The sequence below is a fragment of the Arachis hypogaea genome, chromosome 3 (assembly GCF_003086295.3).
Source record: "Arachis hypogaea cultivar Tifrunner chromosome 3, arahy.Tifrunner.gnm2.J5K5, whole genome shotgun sequence".
NCBI lineage: Eukaryota > Viridiplantae > Streptophyta > Magnoliopsida > Fabales > Fabaceae > Arachis > Arachis hypogaea.
In genome coordinates this window covers 131,367,152-131,389,645 of record NC_092038.1, presented here as the reverse complement: position 1 = coordinate 131,389,645, position 22,494 = coordinate 131,367,152, and the positions used below count along the sequence as shown (strand labels likewise).

The 22,494-nt window shown below is 38.0% G+C and overlaps 4 protein-coding genes and 1 long non-coding RNA gene across 5 annotated transcripts; 1 reads left to right on the top strand and 4 right to left on the bottom strand.

Moving 5' to 3' along the window:
• Window positions 1–2,141: 2,141 nt before the first annotated feature.
• LOC112782753 (uncharacterized) lies at window positions 2,142–3,432 on the top strand. Its single transcript, XM_025825317.1, has 3 exons — window positions 2,142–2,339; window positions 2,439–2,834; window positions 2,920–3,432. The coding sequence occupies exons 1-3, from the start codon at window positions 2,142–2,144 to the stop codon at window positions 3,430–3,432; spliced, it is 1,107 nt and encodes a 368-aa protein (XP_025681102.1).
• Window positions 3,433–3,667: 235 nt separating this feature from the next.
• On the bottom strand, window positions 3,668–5,530 carry LOC140182786 (uncharacterized). Its single transcript, XM_072230190.1, has 3 exons — window positions 5,363–5,530; window positions 5,159–5,245; window positions 3,668–5,066 (listed from the first exon to the last, which is right to left on the bottom strand). The coding sequence occupies exon 3, from the start codon at window positions 4,675–4,677 to the stop codon at window positions 3,778–3,780; it is 900 nt and encodes a 299-aa protein (XP_072086291.1). The 5' UTR covers window positions 4,678–5,066; window positions 5,159–5,245; window positions 5,363–5,530; the 3' UTR covers window positions 3,668–3,777.
• On the bottom strand, window positions 4,714–5,919 carry LOC112782745 (serine/threonine-protein phosphatase 7 long form homolog). The gene is made up of 3 exons (XM_029297472.1): window positions 5,370–5,919; window positions 5,159–5,245; window positions 4,714–5,066 (listed from the first exon to the last, which is right to left on the bottom strand). The coding sequence occupies exons 1-3, from the start codon at window positions 5,917–5,919 to the stop codon at window positions 4,714–4,716; spliced, it is 990 nt and encodes a 329-aa protein (XP_029153305.1).
• Window positions 5,920–8,984: 3,065 nt separating this feature from the next.
• On the bottom strand, window positions 8,985–15,069 carry LOC112791686 (UTP--glucose-1-phosphate uridylyltransferase). The gene is made up of 21 exons (XM_025834612.3): window positions 14,707–15,069; window positions 14,510–14,557; window positions 14,234–14,325; window positions 14,045–14,135; window positions 13,544–13,604; window positions 13,364–13,441; window positions 13,231–13,281; window positions 13,057–13,130; window positions 12,285–12,357; window positions 12,106–12,163; window positions 11,948–11,994; window positions 11,785–11,850; window positions 11,461–11,493; window positions 10,976–11,028; window positions 10,824–10,899; window positions 10,688–10,744; window positions 10,521–10,604; window positions 10,342–10,440; window positions 10,160–10,264; window positions 9,325–9,396; window positions 8,985–9,244 (listed from the first exon to the last, which is right to left on the bottom strand). The coding sequence occupies exons 1-21, from the start codon at window positions 14,787–14,789 to the stop codon at window positions 9,218–9,220; spliced, it is 1,428 nt and encodes a 475-aa protein (XP_025690397.1). The 5' UTR covers window positions 14,790–15,069; the 3' UTR covers window positions 8,985–9,217.
• Window positions 15,070–20,323: 5,254 nt separating this feature from the next.
• Window positions 20,324–22,103, bottom strand: LOC112771433 (uncharacterized). The gene is made up of 2 exons (XR_003187064.3): window positions 21,865–22,103; window positions 20,324–20,723 (listed from the first exon to the last, which is right to left on the bottom strand). It is a non-coding gene; the product is annotated as an uncharacterized lncRNA (long non-coding RNA).
• Between the last annotated feature and the right edge of the window lie 391 nt (window positions 22,104–22,494).

Genomic DNA, 22,494 nt, shown 5'->3' with positions numbered 1-22,494 from the left:
AACTGAAATTCCAAATACAAAAGCTTTTTATACATCAAAGATAGGTATTATTGAAGTGAATAAAAATTATAAGTGAAAATAATTAAGTTGGGTTGGTCTAATGGTTAGTTTACTAGTCAGTTTAAGTAAGTATCGGGGGTTTGAATCTCGCCTTGTGCATGTAGCAACCCATTGGTCAACGACAAATCCTTAAATGGAGCTCCGATCTATAACGGATTAGTTATTATCCTGTCGGATTGAGGAATACCGTGAAAAAATATATATAAGTGAAAATTTTTGAGCTAGCATAAAATGTGAAAAGAATTGGGGGGAAAAATACAATTTCTAATTTAGAAGAGAAAAAGAGAGAGAATAAAAAACCTAGACTAGCTAATAACATTAGAGATAAAATTCGGACAAAAGAATGTTAACATATAAAATTATAAGTGTAAATTTTAGGGTAAAAAACGTATATGTGCCAAGTGGGGTACAAAATTACCCAAATCAGCCAAATGAAATTTTGATTCATGAATCCGCCAAAGAACAATTATATGTAATTCGAATCAACACAACTCGAATTTGATTTCAACGTAGTTCGAATTGACTTAATTCGAATTACTCCCAAGTAACGTGCCTAAGTAATTCGAATCAATATGCATCGAATTAATGAAACATAGTTCGAATTGAATTAATTCGAATTAGTAGCATCAGCAGCATGAATAAGGAGTTCAAATCTACTTGATTCGAATTACTTTTGTTTGCTAACTAAAACTAATTCGAGTTAATATGATTCGAATTACTATGAAGCGGAGCTCTATATATATGATGTGAACGTGAGTTGCTCTCAATATAGGGATCAGATGGCTAGTGAGGATAGTTTTCTAGTGTTGGTTTACCACAGAGGATCGATTAAGAGAAAAACTTGATCCCGTGTGAAGTTCACCGATAAGCATCCTCTATGTATTATCGTGAGGCCTACGACGAGCTATGACGACCTTGTTAGCTCTGTACTGCTGAAGCTTGGTTTGGATGGTTTGAAAAGGGTTAAAAAGTTTTTCTATCGCATTCCAACGACGGTGCTCCAAGATACCGTGAAGTATGACTGTTTCACGATTGGGACCGATGAGGACTTGCAGGCCATGTATCATTGTCGCAGGCAGTTTCCCGAGGTGAGGACACCAGAGCTGTTGGCAAAGTTGGTTGATGTGGTATCCAGCTCGGGGGGTTCGAATCGGAATATGCACACTGCAGCCACGGTGGCCGGTTCTAGTTCGAAACCTGCCGTTGCTTCTTCGTTTGTCCCTGCGTACGAGACACCGACCCAGCCTGTTGCATCCCCTTCGTTCGCTGTTGACCTCAGGGGCAATGTCGGCGACGAGGTTGGTACAGCGGAACATCTTCCGACCTCATTACATTGTGCTACACCGGCTGGTGTTGGAGACAGATTGTTTGATGATCCAGATGACGATGATGTTGAGCTGGATATGATTGCCGATGATAGTGGCGATGACCTCAGGGCGAGTGACCCAAGAGGGGCCGCTGGTGGATCTAGTTCTGGCACACAACAATACCCACCCCATTTTTTATCATTGGACCTGGATGCCATGAGGCAGGAAGTGCTTCCTGGGCAAGCCGCTGGATTTGGCGCTAGAGATGCAGACGGGTCTGCTGGTATGACAGAGTTCCAGGTTGGTCAGCAGTTCCAGGATAAAGATGAGGCCCTGTTGAGTGTGAAGACTTACAGCATCCGTCGAGGGGTACAATACAAGGTAATTGAGTCTGACTATCGCTGGTATATGGGAAAGTGTTCTGAGTTTGGGAATGGGTACACATGGTTGATTCGGTTGAGTCTTCGGCAGCGCAAGGGCACCTAGGAAGTGAAACGATACAACGGACCGCATACATGTCTCGCCACCTCTATCTCCAGCGACCATAGGAGTTTGGATTATCATGTCATATCGACATTCATTATGCCAATGGTGAGGGCTGATGCATCTGTCAATGTCAAGGTGCTCCAAAATGCCACGGCCGCCCACTTTAGATTCAGGCCGACGTACAGGAGGGTCTGGATGGCGAAGCAGAAGGCTGTTGCCATCATCTATGGTGACTGGGATGAGTCGTACAACGAGCTCCCTAGGTGGGTGTTAGGAATCCAGTTGACCATGCCTGGATCAGTAGCAGTCCTTCGGACATGCCCTGTTCGAGTTGGGGGACAGCTCGACGAGTCTCAAGCTTATTTTCACAGGCTGTTCTGGACGTTCCCACCTTGTATCGAGGCATTCCGTCATTGTAAGCCGTTGGTGAGTATTGACGGAACCCATCTATATGGCAAGTATGGGGGAACGTTGCTTGTCGCAATTGTACAGGACGGGAACTCCAACATACTGCCCGTGGCATTCGCACTTGTCGAGGGTGAGAATGCTGAGTCATGGTCCTTCTTTCTGTCTCACCTCTGTTAGCACGTGACACCGCAGCCAGGTCTGTTAGTTATTTCAGACAGGCATAACGGCATCAAGGCCACGCTTGAGTCTCTTGATGGGGGATGGCTACCTCCGGCTGCATACCGTGCATTCTGCATTCGACACGTAGCAGTTAATTTTGCCCTCACCTTCAAGGGAAAAGATGCTCGTAGGCTTCTTGTGAATGCCGCATATGCCAAGACCGAAGTGGAGTTCGATTACTGGTTTGACATTCTGCGCTCTGAGAACCCGGCGATGTGTGAGTGGGCGAACAGGATTGAGTATTCGTTGTGGATGCAGTATTGTGACAATGGTCGCAGATTCGGGTACATGACGACCAATATCTCTGAGTGTGTGAATTCCTGTGTGCTTGCTGGTGAAGGCCACATACGGCAGGTTGGCTGAACTATTCGTCCACAAGGAGAGGGAGGCACAGGCCTAGCTGGGTACCGGACAACAATTCAGTCAATACCTGGTAAAGTGTATCGAGGCAAATCTAAAAACGGCGAGGTGCTTCACGGTGACTGTATACGACAGAGATAACTCGGAGTACACCGTTGCAGAGATGACTCCGACTGGTTCGTTCTCACTGGGAAGCTACAGGGTCTTACTAGGTTCTCAGACATGTGATTATGGATACTTTCAGGCACTTCATTTCCCATGTTCGCACGCATTGGCATGCTGTGCCTACTCACGTGTTACTTGGCAGCCATACGTCCACCCGGTGTATCGACCTAGTTCTGTTTTTAGTGTATATCAGATGGGGTTCACTCCTCCCATTCCGGAGGGATTCTGGCCACCTTATGACGGGCCGACCGTCATACCGGACCCGAGTATGAGTCGTGCGAGGGAGGGTCGTCCACGGTCCACTCGAATACGGACCAATATGGATGAGGCATATCCGAACCGGCCCAAGAGATGTGCCCTTTGTAGGCAACCCGGACACACTCGTCAGAGTTGTCCACAGGCCGGGGGACCCAGCCAAGCAGGGTGAAATAAATAGTAATGTCTGGTCTTATGTTCTGCTGCTATATTAGTTTGATCTTTTGGTACTTTTATTTTTGTAAAACGATGTACTAGGTTTGCTAACTAGTCGGTTTTCAGTGCATAAAAACCGTCTGGTAGAAGATATGTATGTCAAATTAAATTACTAATAATGGAAATAAGTTACATAATATCAAATATGTTATGCTCTGATGAACTAACGATATAAAATACAACAATGTTAACAATAATATATAAAATACAAGAAAGATAACAATACAAAATATAGCATTGATGACGGAAATACATAACATACAACAAAGATGACGATTTAACATATACCACGTATCACAAATCATCTAAATAGGTGCGACCCAGTCCCACAACGACGTGGGACCCGTGTCCTATGATCTCTCCGGATAAGGGGCTCCTCATCCTCGATCTCGTCCTCCTCGTCCTCCGGGGGTGGCTGTGCAGGCACCCTAGACTGGACATGTAGGGGTCGGGATGAGGATGGTCCGGCGACTGAATGTGACGGAGCAACACGTGCTGATGCTGGGGTCCCACCCAAGGCGAAAGACTGAACAGGGCCCACTGAGGGAGGCTCATTCAGATCGACATCTAGCGCAGAAGCCTGTGTCCCCGTCGTCTGTCCCCGTCGACGTGCTGCCTCATCCTCCTGCATGATGGTGGTGATCTCATCCAGGAAATGTGATCCACCAAAATCCGCGTCAATCCCATCACCGGCAAGAAACTCTGAAAACATGGATCCCGGAATCACCCATGGCGTATTCTCCTGAGGTGTCTGGTCGTCAGCGGAAACACCAACGAAGTAATCTCCGAGCGACCCCTCTCCAAGCCCAGTGTCAGCATGGCTCGATGGATCTCCCATATCGGATCCATACCACTCTCCCCCATGTCCGCCATGAGCGGGCCTAACATCCCCCACTGGAGCTCCTCCTCCAGCGGCATGATCACCACGATCAGGGCTATCTTGCCTATGTGCAGCCCCCCTCCTCCTGCCTCCACGCCCTTGTCGTCGACCACCGCCCCTACCGGCCTCATCGCCCTCATCTATAGCCTGGTCAAGCCATCTCCACTCACGCTGGCTACGACGTGTCCCAACTCGAGCTCTCCTCTTAACCCGACGCCTGTCAGGAACGTCATCAACTCGGTCCATATCTGGAACTCGACCGGCACCCCTCTGCGTCGCCTCAACCGGAATAGGAATACCTCTCGGATCCCCCAAGTACATCTCAGTTGACAAGAACCTCTTTCCATGCTGATGCCACTAGGCCAAGAACTCATGTGAGGGTCCCGGGTCAGCAACAACATCAAACCGTAACACGTGATCTGCACATGTCTCCCAGTGAAGATGCCAATGCTGTAAATGGGACGGGAACCAACGGTCACCACCTCTCCCGTCCTTCGACATCAAGAAGTCGATGTTCAGGGCGGGATGTGGGGGAGGCTGTACGCCGCCGAACTGCGGTAACACTCTATCAACCTGATGCCACTCAACAACCGTAAAATATATCAGAGATGTCACACACCGCCATAACATCGTATGACGAGGCTCCAAGACCTCCGGATGGACAACCTGGAGGACGTCGGGTGTGCTGTAGGGTAGGGCATCCATATGAACTGAAAAAGCAAATTAAATCCATTTGACAAATTCGTTAAACCATATAAACTGAAAGAAGCAGTAACTACACATATGAGCTTAGCGTACTTACATCCCGAGCATGTAACAAGTCGATCCTCAGTCGAGCCATCGGACCCAAGGTCCCTTCTCGCTAATCCCAGGATTGTATCCTGACCACCTGCATAGGAAATTAAACATAGTATTGCATTCATGAATGATTCTAATAGGAATAAAGTTGCATGCGAAATTGTAAATACATAAAATAAGGGTAAATTGTATAATAAGATAGTGGTACCTCGAACAAAGGGGCCAGCTAAACGCATCATACCCAGCAGGCCTAAAACTAGGAAACCGCCAAAAGATCCAAGACTGAAGTAACTGTAACGGCCCAGCTAACTTCACGACATGTCGGTTGGCCACTCGGCACATGCACCTATACAACCATGCTAGTGCCGCCGACCCCCAGCTATAGCCACCCATCTCCTCAAGCCAAGCCACAAATGGTAACCATCTGATGTGAATACGATTGCCAGACTTGTCGGCAAACAGCTGGGTGCCCAACAACATCATGATATAGGCACGGGCAAAGCGCCTGACCGTCTCCTCATCTGCCCCCTCGGGGCACTCTCCAAAGGTCTCTTGGAACCAGGTGCAGTTCACAGCGAACTTCTGTATCTGGTTCGCGGGAGGTAACACACCGAGCAACTCATGGAACCACTGCCACGCTGGCCTGCCACCCTCTATGTATACGTGAAAGTCTGTCAGGCAACCACTGACGTAACGTCCATCTACTGGCAACCCCAACTGATAAGCGACGTCCTGAAGCGTGATGGTGCACTCTCCGAACGGCATGTGGAACGTGTGCGTCTCCGGACGCCACCGCTCCATGAAGGCACTCACAAGGGGCTCGTCCAATCTGAACCATTTGTCGTTCAGTCTCGCAAGATGGTATAATCCGGCCATCTGCAAGTACGGAACGTATCTCTCATCTAGTCGCATCCCCTGCTGCCGCATGCTCGATATGCAATGCCGGGGCTGGGCATTACATTGACCACATAAATATTTTGAATTACAATACCACTAACAGATAAAATTCACGACGTAAACAATTAACATATACCACTGGCACTAATATATATAGTCAAACGCTAACAGAATTTCTTACAAAAACCGCAAACATAAACCTTTTCTGTAAAATACATGCAGAAAATAATGGTGGTAAACCACTAGCAAAATCACATGCTAACACCGCATGCAGAAAATTACTAACATAATCCACATGCAAATCCACTAAAGAAAACCACATGCAAAACCACTCAGTTAACCACCTCCAATACCACCACCCGAAACCGCTAACATAAACCGCTAAGAAAGAACCACCCAAAATCGCAAACATAAACCACTAAAAAAACCGAAAACAAAACCACTAGAATAAACCGCATGCAATACCACTAGCCCAACCCACTAACATAAACAACCAATAAAACCGCATGCAAATCAGCTCAAATAAACCACTATCAATACCGCTATCAAAAACCACTGACATAAACCAATATCATAAACCACTATCAAAAACCACTAACCTCGTCGTTGATCACCCCTGCGATATGAGCAACTCCATCTAGTCGATACAGCCTTCCCGGATCGTCCCCCATCGCCTGACTTTGCCGCTCCACTCTTTCTCGGACCGATTCTGGATCGTTTTTTCTGGGATTTGGTGGGGTGTGAGAATGGAAAAGTGGTTCGAATGACCTTGACTCGAACTCCTTATATAGGCTACTCCCTTGTAATTCAAATTATATCGTTTCGAATTACTATTAGTTTCGAACATTGAGTAATTCGAATCAACTTGATTCGAACTACCTTAAAGGCTCGAATTCCTACTAATTCGAATTGATTCGACTCGAATTATACGTTTATAATTCGATACATATCGACTCGAATTATACGTTTATAAATCGTTACATATCGATTCGAATTACGTGTTGCGAATTGCTTTGAGTAATTCGAATTAAGTCAATTCGAACTACGTTGAAATCAAATTCGAGTCGTATTGATTCGAATTACATATAATTGTTCTTTGGCGGATTCATGAATTAAAATTTCATTTGGCTGATTTGGATAATTTTGAACCCCATTTGGCACATATAGGTTTTTTACCCTAAATTTTATGATCATCATTGATCAAAATGATCTTGAGACTAACAACATCGAATTGTTAACAAATCAATGTCTATAAAAAAAAATTATTGAGCCATACTGAAATCCAAACGTTTTCTCATTCTGGTCTAAGACAAGGTTCAAGCATTTCATGCATTCTTAATTCAGGGAACAAAATATCGAGGCTAATAGAAATAGAGTATGTAATATAATAGATCAAGATTAAAGACAAAGTTGTTAAGTGATAGTCAAGCTTAGTTTGTTTTCAATTATGTTATTCTATTTTCTATTTTCAATAGAATTCTATGGTAGCTTGCTATATATAGCAGAGTTACTTCATCTATTGTAACACATCCAATTACTCAATAATAAATCAACAATTTATTTCAGCTCTTTGTTTTATTAAAAACTCTTTCATGGTATCAAGAGCATAGTTAAAAGATCCATGGCCTCAATCATCTCTCATCAAAACCCAGCCACTTCTTCTTCTTCTTCCCCTTTTCCTCAGTCCTTTACTGCATTTGTTCTTGATAAATTGACTGAAAACATTTTCAATTGGATTTGCATTTTGTTCGTGAGAAGGTTAATCAGAATCAATTGAAGGTTGTGCACATACCCTCTATAGAACAAGTTGCTGACATTTTCACTAAAGCCTTATCAACTCCTACTTTTGAGAAGTTTCATTTCAAACTCAAGGTTATTTCCAAAATCACCATGAGTTTGAGAGAAGGTAATAGAGATAGAGTATGTAATATAACAGATCAAGATCAAGAGGATCAAGATCAAGAAGATCAAAACACAATTGTTAAGTGATAGTCAAATCTAACTTATTTTCAATTCTCTTATTCTGTTTTCTATTTTCAACAGAATTCTATGGTAGCTTGCTATATATAGCAAAGTTGCCTCATCTATTATAACACATCCAATTACTCAATGATAAATCAACGATTCATTTCAGCTCTTTGTTTCATTGAAAACTTTTTCAGAGGCAATATACGAACGCCCTCACTAAGGATCTAAGGAGTTGCATTTCAACATACATACTGAGTGTATTCCATTAGAATCTAACATGAAAAATATCAATTTTCCTCTATCTCATTTCCTCTGAAATTTTGATTTGTGAGTGTTTGTAAGGAAGAAAATTAGAAGAAAGACTAATGAGGAAAGCAGCAATGATTGATTGTTCTCTCTCTTTTCTGTTATTCTGCATTCTCTCCCTCTTTTCTCACAGAACTTTCTCTTCTTTTGCATTTTCCACGCTCCTCTATAATCATTCCTCATTTATCAGATTATACTCTCTTCAATTTATACCATATATATATATAGCACTGTTCCATTGAGTTTCTATAATAAAAATCCTTACATCTCTTTCTTTGGAAATTCATACCACGCTTCCTGCATTAGTTTCTGCAATTTTAGTTTTCACCCTTCCAGTGTTCATCAAGTCAAGTTTTTAGAGCTTGATTCCTGGCCTTGCGGTGAGACCCCGGGATCCTTCAGCTCCCTGAGATTCATTTATTTTTCTCTTAATTCACTTCCCTGCATAAAAAATTAGGCAATGTTTGTGTAGGCCAATACTTATTTCATATCTATAGCCAAGGGAAATACCATTTCACGTTTACTGCTTGTTAGTTTATTTTAGTTCTGTCTCTTGAATTTTTCGATCTGTATACGTTGTTTATTTTGAGCCTGCCTTGTGAGAATTGGCGGCGGTACGAAGTACGGCTATTTTCCACATTTTTTTCCCCCCGGAAAGCTAACGCAACAAATTATTATACAAAAATGGTCTAAAACATGGTCCTCCTTGAGTCCTTGTCAATTGCTCACAAATCACACATTTAATGGAAACTTTACAAAGTTAACCGTAAAGCTCCATATGCAGATAACCTCAACAAAAACTACTTTATTTTTCTTTTCCTATGCAGCTTAAAAACAATACATAAAATAGCCCAAGACTGCCAGGCTACACATCAACACTCCATTAGTTTCCTCACAGATCCTCTGGGCCATTAATTTCCTGCGCATCACAATTCAAGGTACTTAAAACGATGAACTTATAAAACACTGCCCTTTAGTACACTAAAGTTGGTAAAATACCTTGTTTGCAATGACAGCTTTGTCAGGTATTTCCAGCTTTACACCCGACTTTGCGACGATACTTACTTTTCCCTGTACCAAACCACGAGGATAACAGCTATCAAAAGCCAATTAAAAAAAGTTTCATAACCTCAACTGATGAGCGATTTTTTTTTCCCCTTATCAAGGCAGAAAATGAATTGCTAGCAATGAAAACATAAAAGAGGAACCCTCATCGGAGGGTTCACTTCGGGGTAGCTTGAAGCCTTGAACGTCAATTAAATATAACATGATCAGTATTCTGTTATTCAAAGTTTACTTTCATACAACCACCACAACCAAACCTCATGCTTCTAGTTAAACTTAGATACATGATTAAACGATGCTATAACTATGTCTTAAGTAAATGCTTTTCATTTTTTCATAGCATAATGCTTTTGTTTTTTAATTAAGCCTATAGACTTCAAACAATATCAGGTATAACTATAAGAATATCAAACTGTGTATAAGATATTCCAACTTTATATGGTTCCTATTTCAAAATTTTAGCATCAGGCTTATATTAGAAAAACAATTCTGGGTTCCTAAAACAGGATAATGCAACTCTGACTTTAATCATTGCAAGGGGAATTCCTTTGGTGTATATGCACGTGGATAGGGGAGGGGAAATAGAGGATTTGCTGGATGATCAAACTTCCAATATGATCATCACAATTACTCTAATCCTGAAGAATGTGGACCATAACAATTGGGCTACGAAAATTTGGAGTACAGAAATTTTATCACTATTAAGCAACAGTAAGCATTTCTCTACCCCGTAAAATAACCAAAATAATATGAGGATTAGATCCCAAACCTTGAGGACAACACCAGCTCCAAACCATACATCGCCTGCCACTTTTAAGCTGTCGAGCTCAACTATACTAGGGATTGACTTAAAACGATTCAAGAAGTTGCTAACCTGTGAACGAGATTGGGAACATCAATAATTGCATTAACCATGTTATACAATGTAGTCGGTGTTATATAGATCTTAACCTTCTTAAATTCTGGCCCCAACTCAATAGATGGGTTTTCTGGATTTGCCCTTGCTGGGTTCCTAGTAACAAATCCATCCTGTAAAGTGTAGAGGTCGGACTGCAAAACAAGAAAAACTACATTTAACGAAAGATCAAGTACCAATCAATTTCCAATCACTTGAATAAAAAAACCATAACCTGGACAAGCAGCAAATCTGAAGTTGCCTTCACCGGAAGGAAGCGGGATCGAGGAACATTAATTCCAATAGCCTTGTCAAAGAACTGTTAAGAGAGAGAAATGTCAGAGCACTAAACAGTTTCAACATTAAGATCATTTTAGTAACATGTTAATATGCATTCAGTACCCTTATTGCTGCACCAGCTGCAGTTTCTAGCTGAAGAACTTTTACTCCATCAACTTCCTAAAACTCACGTGTCAGCAATTTTCCAAATAAAATGGAAAGATGAGCTATTTCACATCTATAAGTATGCAATATACACCTTTGGATTAGGAATAATCTCCATCTTAAGAGCATCAGCTTCAACAAGTCTTTTAACTGCCTTCAAGTTCACCCACCTGTAAATTGTATGTTATCAATACCCCAAAAGAGCATATAATCTAAAATAACTAGATAGCTAACCAAAAAACATACAAATTATTTGTGTTGAAAATTTTGAACTTCTCGATCGACTTGAATTCATTGACCTGCATAAAAGATAGCATCATATGTTAAAGAAATAATTGTTGTGTCAATCAAAGTTCTAGACTTGTATTTGGAACATGATTCTAACTTAAATTCCTAATGTAGGTGTCATTATCAAGCAAAATCATCTTAAACCATCAATGTTTATAGTGCATAAATGATGATGGGAATTATTTTAACAACTGATGATTGTATTTCATATCATCGATGGTTATCAGTTAGTAGCAGCTGAATATTCTTATATGTCTAGTAATAAGTGCTCCTGAATTTCTAATTTCCTATCATGGGAGACACCATTTCCTACTTCATTAGAGAAACCGGAAAACAGAGCTCATCATAGAAAATAACTAAATAATGCCCTAAAGCAATTCCCCCCCTCCACTTGGGAACTAGGGGTGATTCAAAAGAGAATATGAGAGAGATTAGTAGCTCACGTGTTCATCTGGGACTTGGGCAATCTCCAGCAACTGCATTAGAGAATCAAAGATAAGCATCACTTATTGACACTATTGCAAATTTCGAATGGACAATACAGTTTTAAAATTTTGTTTTAAGGCACAGAAACCAAAAATGCTTTAGAGCGGGGCAATTATCAAACTAGCAAGCAAAATATCTTTCCCCTTCGAATTTTCGGATAAAATTTGTGGAGGATTTATTAACAGGAGCAGTTTTTAAGTTAGACATTTGCAACCATCACAGTACAGATTTAATCAGCTAAATCTTGATTGAGAAGTGGTGATTCAGCAATGGTTACGTGCCTGAACTCTTCCTTCATAAGAAATCAAAGTGCCCCCCTTCACATCAGCCAATGTTTTGGGAGTCACCTGCATAACAGGCACCAAAAAATATAGGTAAATTAATCAAAATCATGTGAGGTCTACAGCTCAAAGGCAGTTGCTGATGATAATGATCGTTCTTCACCTCCATGCAGTATTCATTCTTGTTCTGGATCAAATGATTTAAGATTTCTGAATTAACCAGTCAAGGAGGCTGGATGATACTAAAGGTACCACCTTCATATAGAATTGAAAAGCAGTACAACCAAAAATGAAGAAGCGCGGAATATTAAATAAGGATACTCAAATCAACTACAGCACCCAAGTTATCTGAATTGGCAACAAACACGTACTCCTTACCCTGTAAGAGGGAAAAAATGGGGGGAAAACAGTGATAGTTACGATTCTTAAAAAGAAAAAAAGGGTGAAATATAAGACTTTGTCCATCCACAAATAAAAATAAATTGAGTTCTGGTGTAAACCTGTGACAATAGTGCATCAAGTTTTCCACTATTCAGTAATGATGGGAAGACATCTCCATGGCCAGGAGGGTACCTATGCATGAAGGAATTACTCATAAACCAAGCTTAGGAAGCTATGAGCAAAGACATGCTCAAAGGCCAAAGTTATGGCAGCTGACTAACGAACACACGACAAATTCCACAACAACAACAACAAAGCATGTGTTCTACTTCCAGCATAACCATAATATGATAATACACGTGTTTAAGATGTACTTGGAATATGATATTACTTAAATTTGATAGATATTTTATGCCAAAGTTTGTGCCTAATTGTGTCACATCATATACAACTCGCGGTACACTAATAACAGCCCTGAAATAATGATGACTGCCAAAACAAAACAGACAATATAAACTACAAATGTTCCCTCCCATCCATGAAAAGTCGATTTAATTCAGATTGTTATCTCCGGGATTGCTGAAACATGACATTGAAATGCAGGAGACAAATCACATACCAAAAACAACGAAAGTTGTTCAACTGAGCTCCCAAGTGTAGTTAATTGGCCATAGATTCATATCTTTCTGAATCTGAATAGCCATCTAAATAGTAGTTTAAAGGATAGATATGCTATGTAAGTATCTAAATCAACCTCTGATTCATCAACAAACTATATTTATAGCAGTCCTGGACTGCCAATTCAAAGGGAGAGAAATACATGACTCGAGTGACACTAGTTACATCAATGCAGTTGAATAACAAACGCAAAATACACAAATGAAATCATACCACCCATCTCTGCCAGTCTGCCCTTTGGATGGGAATGGCAAAAAGTCATCAACAACCAATCGGGGATATTGGCTCTGCATAAATTTGAATTTGAAAAACCAATCTCAGATGAGAATTTAGAGCTTGAATTCTAAAAAAAAACCAAAATGAAGCAAGAAACTAAGTGATACAAACCTGGTTAAAGGTATGAATCTCAATGTTTGAGCTCTTGTATTTTTCAACAATCTACAGATAGTTAAATTGTTAGATCCGCAATAATTTATCGCATAATTCCAGCCAGAAGAGTTAAAAGAAAATTTTTATATACCTTTTGAGTGTCATCATGAGTGTTGAATGAGTTCATCAACAGCAACGGAACATTGCTTCCATATTTGGCATTGAGGTTCTACAACAATTTATGTTATCAGTGGAAAGTGCACACGAAGTGTATTTATCAGTGGAAAGGACACAAAATAAAGGTCAAGCAAAGAGAGGACCGTAAACTAACCTCAATTTGGATAACAATTAAATCAAGAAAAGTCAGCCCATCACGAACTTCAATGACAGATCTGCATTACATTTATACATAAATTAAGAGTTACAGACATGCCATGGAACAATGTGATATGATATATTAAAAAATAGTTTCCATAATTTTTCTCGTTCACGAATCTATAAACTTTCATGACAATACTAATAATAAAGTGACGAAGTCTAGCTTGAAAGGAAATTATTTTTTAATTTCCTTCTTTTTACTGGTGATTAAATAACCAAGCTGAAAAACCAATCGAAACGCCTAGTGATGTTCCAAATTCTAGTCAATAGAGTTTATCAGACTGATCATTGCGATAAGCATCAAAGAAGCACGAACCAGACATTCATTGGCAACATCAGACAGATGATCTTAATCTTTAAATCACATACTGAAAATTCCGCATCTAAAGTAAGCATAAAAAAATACAAATAATTACAATAAACAAGTAAAATAATAAAATCAGATTCGGCATACTTTGGACCAGTGCAACCCATAGTTGTCCCCAAGCCTCCATTGAGCTTAAGCACCACAAGCTTGTCCAAGAGGCTCTTCACCTCGGAAGAGGCTGCACCAGTTTCAGTTCAGGCAGCAAACACATTGATTAGTCACATCGGATTCAGATAAACCAATCAGACAAAAGAAAAACGCGAAAAAGAAACTTACCTTCAGGAGTTGGCGCTAGACTGTCATAAGGCACAACGACTTCATCCGTAGGCGTCTGGATCTTGCTCCACTCAACATGTTGAGCTTCGCCACTGCGATCCATCGTCATGCATGAAAATCGATCAAGCTAATCAGACTCAAAGTAAAATGAAATTCTCCGCCATAACGTAGCAATTAGCATAGTTCGAGAGTAAAAGACACATGCTGAGTGAATCTAATCATTATCATTAATCATGATTTAACATTAAGTAAGATTCCTGAAATAAGGATCCAGACCTGAGGTAACGAGAGACGAGGTTGATGAAGCCGTTCTTCTCATTCTCACTGCCAAAAAACAAATCAAGTTCCGATTGGAAATCGCGACAAAATTTGGCGCGCAAACAGCGATTTTCACAAGAATACAAAGGAGAAAAGAGATCGAGAGAAAAAGAAGTAAAAGGAAGCAGAAATGCGCTATGAATGGAATATAGAACCTGATTTGGCTCAATCCGGCAACTGCAGATTTGAGATTGGAGAGCTTGTCGGTATCGGCGGGGCTGAGAGTGGCGGTGGCCATTGGCGAAGAAGAAGGAGAAGAAAGTTCCAGAAGAGAGTGTGTTTCTGTGTGTCAGTGATGGGTATAGGGAGAGATGCGAATAAAGGGAGAGAGTGGTGGTGTGGTTATAAGGGAGATGAAAGAGATCGAGGGGTGTGGTGGTGATTTCAGAGGTTGACAGACAAACAAAACGTTAATGCTTATTTAGATAGAATATACACCGGAATATTTATACGTCACACGGAATTTTAAGGCCTTGTTTGGTTGGAGCCACGGCTCAAATGTGTAATAAACTGAGAGTAAAGACCCAATCCGGTCCTTGTCCATTTTCACGAAGGACAAAGCGATCCCTGTCCAAAAAAAATGGACACTTCGACCCTCGACCTTTTTATTTTGGGACAATACGGTCCCTCTGTTAAAAAATTTAATAAATAATAATAAAAATTAATTTTGTGGAGGGTTTTATTTGTATTTTGTGGGGGTTTTAAACCCCCACAAAAATCTTTTCAATATAACCAATTACTACCACTACTACCATTATCTTTTTCATCCTCATTATTATCACTCTTACTTCTATTATTTTTATTGTGTAACCATATTTTATCATCATCATTATCTCTTCTACCGTCATCATCACCAATACCAATATTATCAACATTAAAGTTTTCTTCTTTTATTTCTTATTCCATGTTATTTTTTTCCTTTAAAAGGTATTATACTATAATTACTTTTATTTTGTGGCATCATTTTTATCAATGGTTTTTCTTCATTTAACCACCATTGATGAAGGAATTTTTTAAAAACAAAGTTATTAATAGTTTGTGGAGCTTTAAAACCCCCACAAAATACAAATAAAACCCCCACAAAATTAATTTCTATTATTATTTAATAATTTTTTTAACAGAGGGACCGTATTGTCCCAAAATAAAAAGGTTGAGGGTCGAAGTGTCCCTTTTTTTTGGACAGGGATCGCTTTGTCCTTCGTGAAAATGGACGAGGACCGGATTGGGTGTTTACTCATAAACTGAAGTGGATTTTGTATTTGACAGTTTCAAAAGTTGCTTTCTTTTTTTTTTTTTTCAAAATAGTTTTTTAAAAGTAGTAACATTTATATTAGACTAGCAAGATCCCCGCGCAATGCGCGGGCAAGATAAATAAAGACTATAATAACGTGAATGTAAAACATATTTGAGATATTATTTGGTGTTAAAAATAAAGGAATATTGATATTGTTTGAAAAATATATGAAAATTTTTAAGCAAATAGAAAAAAATTGTTATTAAAAAAAAGAAAATGACAAATTAATCTCTAACTTTTTAGTTCGCTGACATTTAAGTTTTGAAGATTTAAAAATATATTTAAATTTCTAACCTCTTTAAAATCTGAACACATCTATCTTTGGGTCTAATTTATCTCATTTTAAAAATTCTTTCACGTGTGTATCCATATCAATCAGGTCAGTATAACGGGAGTCACGTTTAGTTTTTTCGTAAGTAAACATGAGAGATCGATTATGTCCAAATTTTAAAAATGTTAGGAATTTAAATGCATTTTTAAATTCTCACAGAATTAAATGTCCGTGGATCAAAAGGTCAAGGACTTATTTATCTTTTTCTAAAAAAAAAAAGCTACAAAATATTATGTTATGTTATTATTCATAAGTGATTCTGTCAAAATATAAATAATGTTCTAAATTCTCTGCGAATTAAAAATTAAAATAGTACTTTATTATGTATTAAATTAGAGTACATTACTTTTTCAAATACTAATAGTGTTCATTTATTTTTCACACCAATTAATAATTTAAATATAGTTGACATTGATCTCATAATGGTATTATTTGTTTTGGTGTTTGCTATGGTACGACGATAAATTTATACGTACCAGTACAATAAAAATATGGACAAATTAAAACACGACATGTGGATTATATTTTCCACGTCAATAATTATTATTATTGTTTTAAATACATATTATATCAATGATTTTACTAAATTATCCTTATACTTTAATAAAAATAAAAATAAAAATAAATTTAATTTAATTTTTACAAAAAAATTTAAATATCCTTCTTTTAGTATTGGACAAAAACAACCCTAACTCTTTAATTTAATCAGAATTTTAATTAACTTTAGTTTTATAATTTTAAATTTAGATCAATTCAAAAATCAAAACCAAAATACATTTCATTATTCATATACACTACAAAATTATTTTGTTTATCATGAACCCTAAAATCCTAAATTCTCAACGCACTCCAATCCCACTCTCCTCTCCTCTCGAAAACTGAAAATTGAAAAGGGAACAAAGAACTCTAACACCCCCAACCTCCCGCAGCCCCGCAGCCACCGCAACCCCCGCAGCCACCGGAGGCCCCGCAGTCACCGCAGCTCCCGCAGCCCCACTTCGTTGTCATCGCGGAACCCTCCTCCGCTGGGAAGCTCCGTCGCCAAGGTAATTAATTTGTCACCAATTCCAACATGCATGCTTACCGTTATATAATGTTATTGTTGGTTAATTGATGAGTATATGATGAAGCAACTATAAGATGCGAGAGCAAGAAAAGTGTGGGTTCTGAGTACATTGCTATTGGGGTGCTTTACCAGGAGGTAGAACTGCAGCAGGAGGACCTTTAAGATTGTGTTCTGATATTGTCAATGGAGAAGCTCAATTATTCAATGGTCAATTAGCATCGACTGTTAGTTCTTTGCAAGCCACACTTTCTGGTTCTACCTTTTAATTCATTGATTTCTATGTTGCACTGCTCAAGATCATACAAAATCCTTTTAGTTCAGGTTATGTGGCTCTCATGTGCTATTTAATTTGGTGGCAATTGATAATCACCATATCATGTATGTTTTAAGTTAATTAATCATTTCAGGGTCTATAAATGTTACAAACGGATGTTGTGGAACTGGACTGGTAGGGATTGCAGAGACATATAACTCAGCCCTTTCAATTCATTGATTTCTATGCTGGAATCAATTGAGTTGTTTATGCCATGATTCTGATTTTGAATTGTTTATGCTGATTTTTCTTATTTGTTGATTTTGGTTGTTTATTTGTCTGATCTGAGTTGTTGAAGATACTGTGGTGCGGCGCTATGTTGGAATTTTTCTTTGTTTATTTTGATTTTTCTGATTGAGTTATTTATGCTGATGTTTCTTATTCTTATTTGTCATTTATGAGCATTTTGAGCCCGTGTAATTGAGGCCATGGCTTGTATCACAGAACAGGTTCTTTATAGATGTTTTTATTTTATGTATTCTAGTTCATAATCAATTTTCATACACTGGTTATTCATTATTTAATTTATTTTTCCTCACACATCTATGAATATGTTTTGAAGGACTACAAGATAGCTAAAAGAATAGAACAAGAAGGGAAAAGTTGTGTAATAGTTGTTAACAAGTGGGATACAATACCAAATAAGAACCAGCAGACTGCAACATACTATGAGCAAGATGTCAGAGAGAAGCTTCGAATACTTGACTGGGCTCCAATTGTTTATTCTACTGCAATAGCTGGCCATAGTGTTGACAAGTATGTTTTAGGTGAAATATTATTGATAAATTTAGTCTGCATCATATACGAATCGTTCATTCTGTGACTTACTCCATCTTTTCCTTAAAAACAGGTTCACCCTTCTACGGAGTTCATCTTTATAAATAAATATCAGCTTGAAATTGACATTGTGAATGAGCCCAACTTTTTATATTTTGTTGAAATTTAGGGTTTGCTATATAGGAATGGTGGAAGTTACATCATCTCCATTGCATAACTTGTCTATACTAGACTAGTGCTACCAAAACGATTTCATAAATTATTTATAGGGCTTGAGTTATGCTAATGGAAATGGACTCAGCTATTTCAAGCAAATTCTCTATTTCAGTTACAGCCTTACAGGCTTTCTTCTCCCCCTTATTATAGAGTGTAATTAATGTTTTAGATCAATTATAATGGTGGATAGGTTTCTTGGAGGTAGACAATAATTTAGTGTCATATTTGTCATGATATTATGACTTACTCAGGATTGAAATCTTTTATTGGAGTTGATCCTCTGAGAGAATTGCTGATTCTATATTGCTTTTTTGAACAAAGGATTATTGATGCTGCTAGTGAAGTTGAAAAGGAGAGATCAAGAAGACTTGGAACTTCTATACTAAATCAAGTAGTGCTGGAAGCAGTGGCTTTTAAGCCTCCTCCTAGGACACGAGCTGGTAAAAGAGGGCGTGTTTACTATTGTACACAGGTATGTTCATGTAATGATGCTTGTAATAGTTGCTATTGTATGCCTTTAGCTTAGATGTTTGTATGAATCCCTGTTTGTTGTCCTGTTGCCTTTATTTTTAATGCCGAAGTATTGCCCTTTGCATTTGTTAAGATGTTAAAATGAATAATGTATTTTACTGGTGAAAACTTTTACCAATGAGAGCATGAATGATATGATTAATGCCAACTGGATCAATCATGAGGTGGGTTATTTCTGCTTGACATACTCACAAGTCATCCAATTTAATTACTTATTATCAAATACATTCTTGCTGGGTGTTGTGGCTGCTATGTGGCTGGGGATTTCAAGTGTTTGGTTCATAGAACAAGTCAAGTGATTCTTGCATATCTGAAATAGTTTTAGTTGTTCTGTTCTTGGTTGGTTTTGTGTAGTGCAGTTCAAGCCTGAGGAAATTACTGCTATAATGAAATACAACTATTCATGTAATTCCAGTATTATATAATTCACATTCTACTATTCACTATTATATAATCAACTATTTAAATTAGGAAATTACTGCTATCATGAAATTACCTTGTTTTCAATTTGGCTCATTTTCTTTTACAATTCTGAATTTGTGCACTATGTATAGGAAATGCTTGATTACAAGTAAAGCAAGTTGATTCTGTCTAGTTGGGGCAAAATATGCATCTTTTTTACCCTCATCAAGAGCTTCTTTTGGGCATTTCATTAGGGGAAGGGGAGCAGTGACAAATCTGGAGTGAGTGCTATCTGGCAGCATCAAATTTGCACCAATAGGACTAACAAATATGCTCAATAATGGAGGTGTAATTCAAGAAGTGGAATATGTTGAGGGTGTTGCTATGCTCAAGGTTAAGGGTGATGGCCAATTTTCGGGTTACTCAAGTGAACCTCCAAAGAAGTTCCAAGTGAATGGTTCTTATGTGGATTTTGAGTGGCTTCCTAATGGCAAATTGATGGTTAACCTTTCTTGGATTCAAGAGGATCATGGTGTTTGTGATTTAGCAATTTTCTTCTAGTTTTTATTTTATAGGATTGTGGAGTGGAGTTTCTTATTTTGAAGTCCTAATTTTTCATTTTTAGTTTACGCTCAGTTTGGGTAAATAATTTAAATAAGCTTTTTTGGAAAAAGAGCTTAACGTATGAGGACTTTTATTAATAGCAACTTATAAATTTTGTGTTTGGATTTTTAGTTATAAAAGTACTTATTTTAAAGTTGTAGCGTTTGGATAAATAACTCAAGAACTTGTTATAACTAACTATAAAAATAATAGTAAGCTATACAAAAAACAAAATCACATGTGAAAAAAATAAAATTAAAACTGAGATTTCATATGACATACAATGTTAAATACAAATTTAATAATAAAAATAGAGTGGTAAAATGATAAGAAAAATAATTGGAAGAAATATATGAAGTAGGTGATTCAGATGGAACATTGTTTTAAAATGGTGTTGGAAGGTCAATACTTTCATCAGATGAATCATCACGTGAAAGGTTAGAAGCATCTTCATAGAGTCAAAAATAAAAGTAGATATTTTATTTTAAATTTTAAAGTCAATTTTCCTAGGGAGATGATAGAATATGCAGAGCAAGATCTTCAGTTCCTCAACTTGTGTCACAGTGCAGTCTCCATGGATCAGGGAAATAATCAATTTTGCTCTCAGCATCAGACACTATAGCTGCTTTATCGAGGCACCTACATTGCATTTAAAACAAAAATCAATTGGAGTTATAGAAGGTGCTGAGCAGGAAAACCTGTTCTGAAGTTAATTGGCCTGTGAAAAATAAAAAGGGTAAAAAGAAAAAATTCTAAAGCAGCTTAGAACACTTGAGCCATTATCAATTGCATATCACTACGTCCCTACCAGATGAAATACCACACCGCCTCTTTTTAACTACTCTTTTTTCTTTCCTGTTCTTAGCTAATCCAAAATCTCATATCACTAACTGTCAGATGAAATACCACATTAGCATTTTGGCCTTTTTCATGTTCATTTATGATTTACTATTATAACTTTTTCTTATTGACTTTAGAAGATTCATGAAAAGAATAAAGTCAGAGATAATATGGTGAGAGAAGTAAGAACTTCTTTGAGTCCAAATGAGACAAAAATAGAAGAAGTGGAACAATCTTTGGTGATTGCAGCTTCTCATGCTAGGAAAAGTAAAGTGATCCTAAAAAATGATAAGCTCCTTTTGCCTATGGCTATGAAAAAGGCAGACATACATACATATACAAACAGTACATAATGAAAATAAGACATAGCAAAGTGTAGCTATATTTCAATTATCTTATTTGCTTTTATTAAGAAGATACACTAATGTAAGAGTAATTTCATTTTTTTCTTTGGATCGGTTGTAGTATATTGCATACAGGAACTAGCCAATATCAACACATTGCACTATTGGACACTAAGCCCTTTGGAAAGGTAAGCATCTTCTTTATACAAAAGAATTAAATCTACCTTTATGAAGAGGAAACTAAGTTTATGTGGCTGTTACAGGCATTGGTAATTGATGGGAAGTTTCAAAGTGCTGAGACAGATGAATTCATCTACCATGAATGTCTTGTTCATCCAACCCTCCTTCACCATCCTAAGTAACTCCCTCCTATATGCTCTTTAAGAATCTAATTTCATTCCCAATCCCATGTGATTTACCTAAAACTTTTATTCATTCAGCCCAAAGAATGTTTTTATTATGGGGGGAGGAGAGGGATCCACCGCAAGGGAATCGCTCAAGCATAATACCATTGACAAAGTTATAATGTGTGATATAGATGAGGTAAATTATATAACGGTAAGCATGCATGTTGGAATTGGTGACAAATTAATTACCTTGGCGACGGAGCTTCCCAGCGGAGGAGGGTTTCGCGATTACAACGAAGTGGGGCTGCGGGAGCTGCGGTGACTGCGGGGCCTCCAGTGGCTCCGGGTGTTGCGGTGGCTGCGGGGCTGCGGGAGACTGGGGGTGCTAGAGTTCTTTGTTCCCTTTTCAATTTTCAGTTTCCGAGAGGAGAGGAGAGCGGGATTGGAGTACGTTGGAAATTTAGGATTTTAGAGTTCATGATAAACAAAATAATTTTGTAGTGTATATGAATAATGAAATGTATTTTGATTTTGATTTTTGAATTGATTTAAATTTAAAATTATAAAACTAAAGTTAATTGAAATTATGATTAAATTAAAGAGTTAAGGTTGTTTTTGTCCAATACTAAAAGAAGGATATTTAAGTCTTTTTATAAAAATTAAATTAAATTTATTTTTATTTTTATTTTTATTAAAGTATAAGGATAATTTAGTAAAATCATTGATATAATATGTATTTAAAAAAATAATAATAATTATTGACATGGAAAACATAATTCACATATCGTGTTTTAATTTGTCCATATTTTTATTGTACTGGTACGTATAAATTTATCGTTGTACCGTAGTAAACACCATTTGTTTTACTCGTACAAACGC

Bases quoted from the DNA above. Each gene is read 5' to 3' on its own strand.
- LOC112791686 (XM_025834612.3), bottom strand. From the start codon at position 14,789: ATGGCCACCGCCACTCTCAGCCCCGCCGATACCGACAAGCTCTCCAAT. The intron at 14,136-14,233 runs GTAAGTTTCTTT...AAACTGGTGCAG, and splicing joins TCTAGCGCCAACTCCTGAAG to CCTCTTCCGAGGTGAAGAGC. The intron at 9,397-10,159 runs GTTTGGGATCTA...GGTTTGGTACAG, and splicing joins GAGCTGGTGTTGTCCTCAAG to GGAAAAGTAAGTATCGTCGC.
- LOC112782745 (XM_029297472.1), bottom strand. From the start codon at position 5,919: ATGCCGTTCGGAGAGTGCACCATCACGCTTCAGGACGTCGCTTATCAG. The intron at 5,246-5,369 runs GTTCGAGGTACC...TTTCCTATGCAG, and splicing joins TGCGTTTAGCTGGCCCCTTT to GTGGTCAGGATACAATCCTG. The intron at 5,067-5,158 runs GTAAGTACGCTA...TTGCTTTTTCAG, and splicing joins ACTTGTTACATGCTCGGGAT to TTCATATGGATGCCCTACCC.
- LOC140182786 (XM_072230190.1), bottom strand. From the start codon at position 4,677: ATGTACTTGGGGGATCCGAGAGGTATTCCTATTCCGGTTGAGGCGACG.
- LOC112782753 (XM_025825317.1), top strand. From the start codon at position 2,142: ATGCCTGGATCAGTAGCAGTCCTTCGGACATGCCCTGTTCGAGTTGGG. The intron at 2,340-2,438 runs GTACAGGACGGG...CACCTCTGTTAG, and splicing joins GAACGTTGCTTGTCGCAATT to CACGTGACACCGCAGCCAGG. The intron at 2,835-2,919 runs GTTGGCTGAACT...TACCTGGTAAAG, and splicing joins GTGAAGGCCACATACGGCAG to TGTATCGAGGCAAATCTAAA.